At 36.6% G+C, this 12,180-nt stretch overlaps 1 protein-coding gene across 6 annotated transcripts in view; it reads right to left on the bottom strand.

Annotated features, from left to right (window-relative positions):
• Positions 1-12,180, bottom strand: part of WDPCP (WD repeat containing planar cell polarity effector) — a 161,315-nt gene that overhangs the window by 64,055 nt on the left and 85,080 nt on the right. For all 6 annotated transcript variants that reach the window (XM_026844249.1, XM_026844250.1, XM_026844248.1 and 3 more), the window contains 3 exons: positions 8,490-9,099; positions 4,183-4,371; positions 1,644-1,767 (listed from right to left, as the gene is read on the bottom strand). In XM_026844249.1, coding sequence (XP_026700050.1) covers positions 1,644-1,767; positions 4,183-4,371; positions 8,490-9,099 — 923 coding nt within the window. The remainder of the gene's footprint in view (positions 1-1,643; positions 1,768-4,182; positions 4,372-8,489; positions 9,100-12,180) is intronic.

The raw sequence follows: 12,180 nt of genomic DNA, 5'->3' as shown, positions 1-12,180 counted from the left end.
TTTTGTACTTAGATTATGTCTTCTCAGATAAGCTTTAAGCATTACCATCTGTTCTGCAGCAATCACATGATCGTATCACTCTGATTCAGTTGAATACAAATCCCTTTGACAATAGGGAAACAGCAAAATAACACACATTTGTTCAAAAACTGCCACAACTGTAGATTGTTCAAGGGCTGCTTTATAGTAGAGGTAAAAGACACAGGGAGACTCCCCTGCACAACTCCTGTCTTCGCCCCATACTGTCCAGGCAGTGTTCTGGCACTGAAGCTCCTTGTTTGCTAGGGGGATTGAGTCTGTGTTTCAGCTGTGTTCAGCAGCCCCAAGGGCTGAAAGCTCAGCCAGGGCTCCATGCCTCTGCATGCCTGCTAGCGTTTGGAAGCAAATCCTGAGTCAGAGGGAATACACCTTTCTCTTGCAGATGTAAGAGCACTATAGTCACACCTCTCAGCAATCTCTGATGCATTCTTTCCGCATCTGTCCTCTGCAGGCAACTGGCCCGCAGCCACTACAGTTGGCCATTGCAGCAACAGATCTTCCCTGCTGGTTTCTAGGAGAAAGGCAAAAGCAAGAGTTTGTACTCACTACTGTGGCTACATCTATTAAGAAAACTCCAGTGAAAGGCTGGTGCATATTATGCAGATATTTGGAGCATTCTACTCAGAATAATTTCCCCATTGGGATGGGGATGTGATTCAGATTCAAAATGCAGAAGACAGTGTAAAATACTTCTCTTTAAGATCTGAAAGAAGCATAAACTGTACCATCAAAGTCACTTGCTCTTTCTAGTTTTGCATAATCAGACAATATATATAATCTGAGAATCACTAAAAAAGCATTGCAAGTCTTCTCACTATGTCCATCTACACTCCTCAACAAGGCATTACTAACATTCTATCATTTGGAAGGTAATGTCTCCTTATTTTCACCCACTGGATAATTCTCAGGGGTAATGTTTCATCTGTATTTGTCGTTGAACACATGAACAGATTAAACTGCTCTATATTGATATTTATAACCGATTGAAATTTAGGATATTAATTTATTATGAAGGAAAAAAATAGCAATAAACATATGTACTATAAATTCTAGCTGAATTTGGTATTATGACTTTTCTAATGTCATATAAATTACAGACAAATGCAACATTTCGTTATCTTATTTTAATGGCATTGAAAATTCACTGAAAATCACTGGAATATGAATTTCTGTATGAGAACTCTGAGGATGAGAACAACAAAATGCTCAGATTTCAATGGTGCAAAGACAAAAATGTCTTGGACCATGCACCATTCATTTGCCTTTTAGCATCTACTTAAACTCTCCAAGTTTGTAAGCTGTTTCAATAGTTAATCTGCAAGCAGTTGGTGAATGTAAATCTCTCAGAAGCATGTTATCTTTTTTTCTATCAAGCTGAAAGGGAAAGGGTGATTCATTTTAAGTGCATTGGTGATAGAAGAGTTCTGAATACCATTTTATCTGCAATACCCTACTTGAAAGGAACGACGTGCAAGTTAAACAGTAACAATGAATGAATTTTTTTCAGGGGTGGTCCTCTTGGAAAATGTTAACCACATTAAAGGAGATAGTTACTGAAATATGCAATCAATTTTAAGTTGATAGAAGTTGAAACTGTCATTCACCTGAGCAGGTGGTGGAAGAACCTTCTTGCATATCTGCTGATTTGGTCCCTGTACTCCAGCACAGTTGTATCCAAGAGGGGTCTTGTTGGAGCATAAAAGGTTCCAAGGCTTGCCTCAAGCTGTGCTGTGGAGTTCAAAGACAGCAGCAATGAAACAAGTGAAACTGTTTCAATTACAACAGGTTGCTCATGTTTGCAGTCAGTCAAATTCCTCAAACACTGATGAAATGTGATGTTGTTGCAGGACAGATGAAATTAAAATATGACAGATTGTACAAACACAAATGTGCATATAAACTTTCACTTTGAGGCAGAGTTGACAGGGACTTTAAGCAACAGAAGCTGTCAAAAGGATGGAGAAGTCTATAACACATCCAGTTCTCACCAGCAGCGTACAATTAAAAGTGGCTCATAAGAGTAAAATAGTTTGAACAAGTTTGTCCCGTAGAGATCAACTTTCAATTAGCTCAAATCATGTTTGTCCTCTTAGGCAAACAACAGGGAAGTTCAGTTTTTCAGGGATTGTTGTGTTAGGTCAGCAGGTGACAGAACCCTTCTTGTGATAGCCTTGAGGTCTAAGGAACCTCCTTCAGCCCACAGTTCTTTAAAAACTTTAAATAAAAGGATCTAGAAACCCTAAGGGTTTGACTCACCTACAGCATGTAGTGGTGGGAAACAGGATAACCTCCCTTGTAATCAATAAAATTGTTACAGAAGTTCTCTCCACTTTAAGTAGTTTCTGATTACTATATGCCCCAGCTGGAGCTCTTAGACAATTTTCTACATGTTTTTCACAGAAAATTATAAATAATACAAGAAAGTATATAGAGTATATGCGTGTCTCACATGCTTAGGTGACAGGAAATTTAATGATAAATAATATTTATGTCATATGTCTTCTACTTGAGTGATAATATGTAATACAAGTCCTTATAGGCAGAACAGAGAGAGTTTGCTATATATTTGCTATATAGGTTCTCCTTTCAGAGGGAATATGCAAACTGCTACAGCTAATCAGAATTTTGTCTGGGCTTTAAAAGCAAAATATAACCTACTGTCTCATTAGGCAGACAAAATCTCATTGATGTGCTATTATTAACATTTGTTTGAACTAGCCATTACTGTATTTAGTGATAATGGTTCTTTATTTCCAAACATATTTACATTTTATTTTATTAGGCTTGATAGCACTAAATGTGCTAATAGTACTGTGTTAGGAACACAGGCAAACTGTTAGTAAATTAGGCTTTGCATTATCTTAAATCTAGACAGTAAGATAAGTTGAACTTTAAAGGCATTTTCTTTCAAAGCAGCAGTCAATTTAGATTAAAATTGAATACAGCAGTACCTTTGCAAAAACAAGCCATACTCTCTTGCCATTGCTGTTTTCTTGACAGCATGAAATATTTCAGTGTACATGGAATACGAGTAACTACTAGCACAGTTATAGACTCATTAGATAGCCCAGCTTGATGTTGAAGGCAGAATAAAGATCTCAAAGATAACTGCCCCATCACTATAAATAAAAGCGCCCACTGGGTTTTGCTAATAAAAAAGAAAACAAATTACCATGCCAAATTTGTTAGATTCATATAGAATAACTCCTGGACAGAATGAAAATCTGGCTGCTGTAAACAGTGTTAGGGAGCTGCATGGGGGGAAACACACAGACATCTATTTATAATGTGCATATTTTTACAAGAGTTTGAAAATCAGCCTTTTTCATGGGTCCTTTTAAAAGCATGTTTTATTTAGAATTGATATGCTATGCTTGCAATGCAGAGATTTTTTTTTAATCAGATCCCCCAAAATGGGATAGCTGATGGCTTGGCAGCAACGTAGGACACCTTGGAGTTTTTCTATCATCAAACACACCAGAATCCTACGTATTCTTTCTTGCCACAAAAGATGCCTGGTCCCCAACTGACTGCCTGCTAGACTGGAGGATAACACCTTCAGTAAAGCAAAGCACTTCAAATCTTGAAGTCTATTGAGTTTCAAGATAGACAGCAAATCAAGAGGAAGGCATCACACCAGGCTTCAGCAAAGATGAGGTTGAACCTAAAATTCATCATTTTTTGTGAGGGAACCCAGCTACTACTGCAGGGGGTCAGAAGATTACAGTGAGGACAAATGCTATAATCCTAAAGGAGGCAGCAGAGGATAGTGTATTCAAAGCCTCTGGATCCTGTAATGAAAGAATGACCCTTCAAAAGCACCTTAAAAACCATACTAAAATCTCATGTAAGATACTGCTACATATATTAAGTCATACCTATACCATACATAGATTAAAATACGCATTATTTTGGTATCACTACTGATACAAATGAACTAAAATGCAATCAATACATTGATCCCCCTTTTATTGAAATTACTTGTCTACATATGACACTTGGTTATGGAGTACCATAATCTAGCTGACTGCCTGAATTCTCACTGTTGTCTTCTTTATAAAGTCGAGAAATATACTGTCATAATCCACACATGAATTACAAAGACACAACAAATGTACATTAAGAATACAATCAGTCCCTTACCTTCTCTTTCTGGTGTAAGCTTTTGTTTAAGAAGGTGATTGACAATGGTACTCAAGCATATGTAACACTGACAACCCATCGTGTTCCAGTTTATGGTGTTCAGGACATTAATTGCCTCGTGTATCTGATCATAACAAACATACTGGTGGATGATTTCCACAAGGCCCAGCTGTCCTCTTGTGATCACACCTTTACAGGAAATATTAAAACCAATGATAGTGTTATGAGTATGCAAACCTGTAGCTGACTACTTTTCAAGCACAGTTAAAAATAATTGCAGTTGGTTAAAATTATGAAGTTTAAGTTAATTGGTTTCACTATTAAATTTTTATGTGAGATAGCTCCTTACTATATTGGTGTATTTAGACTAAGTGCTTTGGACAGCGGAGAAAAACCACCAGTGAACTTCACACATGGAGGTTAGGCAAATGTGGCCAATAAGTATTAATGACAACATCATGTAATTAAGTTTGTTTTAAACATGGTAGAAAAAACTTATTCCCCATTTATCATTATTGTATTGGAAGTAATAAATTCATGTTCCTTGCATCTCCTTCCTGTGGGGAAATACTGCTGGACAGCACTAAAAAATAACATTTGTCTTACAGAAACATACTCGTGTATCCAAGTTTACAGAAACTCAAACTTCAAAGCAGCTGTTACTCAATCACTCTCCATACTGCAATTGCTCCAGAACTTCCTTCTAGCTTGGCAAAATTCTCTAAGTGAAGTATTTCTTCTGTGAGAGGTTATCATGAAAGATATCAACATTTAGGGACCTTTGAATTAGTTGCACATGAAACCAAGAACATGCTTGCCATAAGGGAAAAAATAACACTCCATAAGAATGTGGTTTATCTACAGAACTCTATCTCTGAAAAGCAAAAATTAAAAAAACCCCTCAAATTTTCCTGACTTGTAAGTCTCAGCTTCTGAACAGAAAAGGTGACTGAAAAGCTGCAGGCAGTAATGTTTTTTAGTCTCTGACTACCCATATGATCGTGTGACACAGATCACACATGGCATTTTAGCAATTTTTGCTTGCTTTGGGTCAATGTGCTAGAGTATTCTTTATTACTACAGCTCTAAGTATTAGAGAGAGACCAGAATAAATTTACTATTCCCCACTCTTTAAATAAAACATAATGTTTTTTTTTTCTCAATTTATAATCTGATGTTGTCAAAACTAATTTTAAGGAAAAAATTCTGATGAGAAAGGGAATAACCTGAATTTCAATACTGATATTAAAGCCATAGGACAGCTGGGGGAAAAAAAATCTAATAACAGAGAAAAGTAGACCGGATATATACGAAACATACCTTGCAAAATTTTCATAAATGCAGTTGTCAATATTGTTTGTGATTTAAAATAAGAATTGAGGGAAAAAAAGGAAAGGAAAATATCTGAGTATAGGTCCAGGACAAGTAACCTGCTGAGAACTTGCATATGCAGATCTGACCTCTTTTTTTTTTTTTGTAACAGAGAAATACTTTCGTTTTTTAATGCCATTAAAGAAAATACATGTTTTTCTACTGTTTTTCACTTTCATTTACATGTATTAAAGTCTATGGACATAATACTGAGTAATAGCCATGTTTAACTTGTGTATGTGTGATAATATCTAATTGTTATGGAAGACTTTATTCTGCCTAAATGTTTAGTGTTTTTAAAGTATTACATAAGTTGGGCAATCTTCACATTAATCACTAAGTGAAGATGAAAATACTTATTTGCATGCTAATTAAATATAATATTTAAAATTACTTTTGAGGCCATCAGTGCTGAACCACTGGCACCAGCACCAAGTTTGGAATTATCCAAGATCTTGGTTGACATCATCAACAAGAAGCCACAGTGCTTTTGAAAGTTGTTTTGGCATTAGACACCAAAAATATCTGTCATTAATGTTTGAGAGTAAATTTAATATGAAACTTCTCCTGAAATATATCTGGCTAGACAGCACAATGGAGAATCCACAGAACTTGTACAAAATCGTAATATGTCAGCTGGAAGTTAAAAACATATTTGTCTATTCTCATTGACATAGTTTCTTAACAGACTTTTATGGGAAAAAAATCCAAGCCATGAGTTACTTATGGATTTTATTTCAGTCCTGAATGTCTGTCTGGGTTTTGCTTTCATGCTGTCCATGCTGCCATGGACCCCTAGATCTTCCATATAATTTATATTTGCATTAATTCTTAAATAGCAGAGACCTAAAATCTGCTGAGGTTGGGAAGCAGATCTGGCTGCTCAGCATACCATTACCTTGGTAGTGTAGCAAACTGAGGAGAGAGGGGTAAAGCTGAAAACCAAGATGCAATAGAAAACAGCATATTTTGCACAGTGGACTATAAAGAGAGAGGGAGGGAGGGAGCGTTGCCTTCTTTCTAGAAGAGATTTTACAGTAATTATAGAGAATGAATTTTAAAATGTGATAACTTTCAGCTGTAGAGGTCAACATCTTCCCATTTGGATGCTAGACTTCTCCTGGGTGGTGCGCTTCCAGGCAACCTGCTTGGGAAAGAGGTGACAGCCAACTCACTGCCTAATTGATTTAGGAATGGTGCCCAGGGAGACAGTCCAATTAAGTTTACAAGCTGGCAATTAGCAGGAAAGGCCTCTAAATCCCTGCACTGAGAGCCTGCTTGCCTTCGTAAGAACATAAATGTGCTAAAGATAGCAAAGGGAAAGCTGTGCTTTCTGGAAAGCTGTTGTGAGAAAAACCCACAAGGGAGGACTGAAGAAAAGCAAGGTAGATGTGGGTAGAGTGCCTTCTGCTTGACAGGTAAGAGGTAATTTAGAGGGTTTTTTTTAATGGCCAACATGCACAAAACCATCAAATAGCTGTTATAATTAGTGTTCTGGGGTACTCTGCAACTATTAAACCTGTCATTTAACATAATGCAGCTGAATTATCTCAAAAGAATTAATAATTTGTGAAGTTTTTTATTAGTTCTTTTGGATAACAGTAATAATCTAGATCAGCTCTCTAAAAGCCATACAACTCTGAGTCAATCCAACTTTTTTTTTTGCTAACATCCTATTATATTAATTTACCTTTTCACAGTGGCATATTTAGTTAAGTTTTTTAAATTCAGCCTTTCAGGTCTGCAGTACTTTTAGACAGGATTTTCCACCACAAAAGCACATGCGTGTCTCAGTAAGTAAAGAAATAAAGCAGTTTTCAAACCTTACTGTCACCTAGTTGGTTTGTTGGGTTTTTTTAAAAATGCTTCTTCCTAATCTCAATAGCTTTATACAAAAGAATCATTAAAAATTTCTGTAAATATCTACAAAGGCAACCCTGTTTCCTGGGAAAGACGATGGACAAAATGCTAAAATTTTCCATATATATTCCAAGTATATTTGACATGCCTGTCTGCCCTGCTGAAACACTGGCTTGGTAGTCAGAAGATTTAAGCATGATTGGTTTTTTTAGCTCTCACAGTGGGTTTGTACCACTGTAACTTGCCTGACTTGAATGGAATGAATACAGTTCTCACTGATGAGCAACTGCAGGGTTTTATTTAGTTCACCCACTGGCTTGTTGCATAACTCTTTGAAAGCCTTTTAGCTTTCCTTTACTGCTTCTTGTTATCCTGTTTGTAAAATGGAGATAGTTACGGTTTTACTGTTTTAGGGTTTCCTTACACCTAATAAGAATTGCTATATAAATTCCAAAATTAGTATTATTGCTTCTTATTAACAACTCCTAGCAAATTAATTGAGAGACTGAACTTCTCTGAGGGTTATGAAACCTTCCTTCTTGTGTGAAAAGTCTTCAAGGAAAGAAATGGTGTAAATTCATGTACTAAAGTCAGGAAGAACAGAGTAGTGGGACAAATACACATTGTAATGGGAAGGGCAGTTGCATCATACACACAAAAAAGTAATTTAGGAAAGAAACTAGGATTACTATTCTATTATTACATATAGCTTATTTTAGCTTGTTAGGGGTAGCACTACAGAATGAATACAATTCCTAAAATTATATACTACAGATTAAAAGAATTTTCTCTATGAGAAACTGTTATGCTACAGTAAGAGTAGCAGGGAACATAATGGAATCCTGATCCAACAACAGATCAGACCCTATTCTGTCAGATCCTATATGAAAAAAAATCAATTGTGAATCATAATGAACTCCTTGGTTTACATCTTCAGATATCACTGGAACTATGTACTTTTAAGGCTGCGGTCCCATATAATAATAAAATGAGGGTGTTTCAAGTTACAAAAAACTTGTGAGGTACAGAAGTTTCCTTGAGAGCTCAAGGTTCAATAGACATGCTCAGTAACTTACCAAGTTTAAAGTGAAGAACTCCTAAGGGTCCTTTGTCAAATCTAACCAACAAAAGATCATGAATATCCGTGCTGTCAGTGTTGGCAGATGCAACCTGAGGAGCAGCCCACTGGATCTGGATGAGGCTGTTAGGCACGTCAAAGTGTTTACTGAATTGCAGAGTTGCCTCAGGTGAATAGTCTTGTGCTAAGAGCTGAATTTTAATTGGGGACAGTGCTGTGTCAAAAAGTTGCAGCTCCCCTTGAGAGCTGCCAACCATGAATATGGCTCCGGAAGGGTGGTAGCTTATTAAAGCAGGCAGCAGTTCTGCTTGAGCTAACAGAGTCACTTGGTTGTAGGCTTCATACAGAATTACTGATGAATCTTCACAACCCAGGACAAGTTTGTCTTCTGTAACATCTCTGCAACAGCTGATGGCCTTGGATCGTAGTGGTATTCTGGTGACTGCTGCACACTGAATTTTGTTCCTAACACACTTGTAGACGCAGCTGTCAGCCATGGGCTCTTTGCCTGCAGAGGTGGAGTGCTCTACCGTGTATACTTGATAAGGCTGATTAGTACTGAAGGTAGCATCCAGTGGATCCCATTCTGTACGGACGTAACTCAGAACCTGAAGAAAAATCCAAATCATTTTGTAGTCACTTGTAACAATTTGTTCTTACTGTGAAGATTTCAAAAATAAGACTGCTGTAAATATGCTTTCTCCTGGGTCAGCAAGCTAAAACAAATACACATTTTAGAAATGGAGTTGCAAAATCTACTGATTTAACTTTTAAAAGGTAAATTTGTTTTGATTTAAAAATCCTGCAATATAGCTATTTGAGCCATATTTGTTTGTCCAGAGTATGTAATAGGTTAGCAGAATAGAAGATAAAAGAGGGGATGGTCCTAACAGTGTTGGTAAGAGGAGAAATGAGCAGCAGACTGATATAAAAGAATAACTAATTATTCACAAGTGGGGTGGGGGAAAAAATCCCAAAATTTCTGGAAAAATTTATAATAGGTTACTCAGGTAGAGGATTTTTGATTATTTGCTCTGGGCCATGGTAACAGAAAATATTACACTGTATGGTATAAACAATGGCATGTTTAAACACTGTATACTATACATTGCCAGATGAGTAGGTGGTAGATGTTCTATGGTGCCATATAGCAAATAAATGAATTTTCAATAGCAGAAAAAGGGGACCAGGGTACTTAAAAGTTGAATGAACTGGAAGAAGAACACAACAGCAGAATATGATACAAAGATAGCAGCTGGCAAAAAGCAGGAATTTTTAGTGTGGAAACATGGGAAGTATCAAAAAGTGATGAAGGCAACAGTGGAGACCAATGAAGATTCATATCCTAAAATATATTTGAGTGAGAGGTGTTGCACAAGACTTGAGCACAGAAACTGTGGGAGAAATACCAGCTGTAAATAAGTACAAATGAGCTCATGAAAGGCTGTTTCTCTGAAAGAGAGAGAAAATGAATGTCTCTAGAAGAATGAGAGTAGTGGAAATCAGACAGAAACTTGCTGGTGTTTGTTCAGGCAGAAATAAAGAGTGAAAGGAAAATGTCAAACTGAGCCAAACCCCACCCTCAGGTATACCCATAGCATTCTTCACACTATAAACTAAAGCTGCTGACCTGCCACTAATTTTGGAAGCCCCTTCTTTTCAGTCCAGGTGGTATGCAAGTAGTATTTACACAGAAAGGGGTAACAAATGTGATTAAAAGGTAGAGAGAGGGCAAGGGAGGAAATCTGGAAATTTCAGGTTGAAAACAGAAATGCACACATAATGTTAAAGCAGTTTAAATTTGATTTTCACAGATCTCAATATCAGCTGAACACATAATTTAGGCATTCATCCTGCAAAGGAGGAGAATAAGAAATTAAGATCTTTTTGGCATACCACTCATTACTTCAGAAGCAACTGATGAATTTATAAATTTATTTGGGATGTTGATCAGACTGACTAGGGTGTTTTGTTCTGACTACTTATTTTGTCAGCAAAAGGGTTTCTCATTCAAAAGAAAGAAAAAAGGACTATTGCAATTCTCTGGCTGCAAACCAGCCACCAGTTAATACAAATATCTTGGCTACTTTAAGATGCGTAGTTAGGGACATGCAAAGAACCACTTAATGCAAAAGCATCTAATGCATCCAATGCATTCAACCTGTGAAAACCAGGTAGACTAATTTCAAGAGAGTAGTGATCAATGCAAACATACACCAAAGAGGAAATAAAACATTAAATTACTTATATAGTCCGAAAAACATTTTCTCACCTCAACCATTCCCTCACCCATGACTTAGCCTCTGCAACTAGTCATTTATGCCCATAAAATGTGCAGTGGCTACCGTGCAGATGTTAGAACTGCTGAAATGTGTAGCTTAGTCGGGTGTTAAATTGCAGAGCAAGGAAACCTGTAAAAGAGGTTATTGTGGATAAAGGATTACTGTGACCACAGAGCTCTCTAACCCCAAATAAAGACAAGGTGAAGTGTTATTGTTTGTTCTGCAGTTTTCCCTAAGAGTATGTATAGAGACCTAGGTAACTGCCTTTCAAATACATGAAATAGAAATCTTGCCCAAGCAAGTCTTCAAAGCTTCCATAACTTCAGTGAAATGAGCCTTGAGGCCCTCTGGGACTCAGATTTCTGTCTTCCTGTGGCAGGTTTCAATGCACTGTATTATTCATCTACATGTTTTAATCCAAACCCAGTGCTCCTTTCTGGACACCTCTTTACAAGCTACAAGAAAGTCACAAAGATCCACACAATAATCAAGCCTATGAGAGATGAAAGACTGAAAGCACTATTAAATTCTGAAGAGAAACTGGCCCTGAAGGTTAAGACAATGAAGAAGAAAACATGTGAAACATGGATTTTACAACTCCATAGGAGTGACTGCTGGAAAACAACAATGGAAATAATCACAGAAAAATAAATATTTTCATCTGATTGTTTGAGAGTCATCAAGCAAACTAAATCAAATGAATATTTTGTTCTGCCTTGTTAGAGCAAAAGTGGGACAAAATGTTGCTCACTACTTTGAATTTAAAAGAAAGTAAAATCTTATATTTTGGAAGGCTAATTTAATGAGCCTTGAGAAGAGAAGCTTCCTAGCTTCACATAATTTTGAGAGCAAATCCTTGAAATGAAGTCTAGAGTAGGGCTTGTTGCTATATAACACAGTTCTAAACTAGGAAAAAGTTCCTATGAGGAGAGGAAAACTCTCTGCTGCACTTCAAAACAAAAGTTTTGACATAATGTTTAAACAAATTACACTTAAAGGAAACTTTTCTAGACACTACTGTTCATATTCTGGCTGAAAACAAGAGAAACATTTCCTAGATTGGAACAGATAAGCTGTTTCTCATGCATCAGTGGCCTCATGTGCCTCTTGGAGGAAGAGTACCAAGCTGAGAGACCTCTTTGTTCTGGTTTCCAGTTTTGCTGAATGTAGTTGGTATTTAGCACTCTGAAGGGGAAAAAAATGGATATTCTATTTCATCTGAGAGGGAAGATTTGAGTTTCTCTCTCAGAAATTACTTTTATTATTAATTCTTCACTAACTGGAAAACTAAAACAGAGACATACAGACTACAGAAATATGTTAATAAGGCTAAGATAATGCTTTTGAAAGATAAGAAGTCTAACAATCAAAACATCTTTTTTTTTTTTTTTTTTTTTTTTTTTTTAA

This window comes from Athene cunicularia (assembly GCF_003259725.1).
Source record: "Athene cunicularia isolate RWA chromosome 3 unlocalized genomic scaffold, athCun1 chr3_part1, whole genome shotgun sequence".
Taxonomy (NCBI): domain Eukaryota; kingdom Metazoa; phylum Chordata; class Aves; order Strigiformes; family Strigidae; genus Athene; species Athene cunicularia.
The sequence above is the reverse complement of the archived record's forward strand: the minus strand, read 5'-3'. Positions and strand labels throughout refer to the sequence as shown.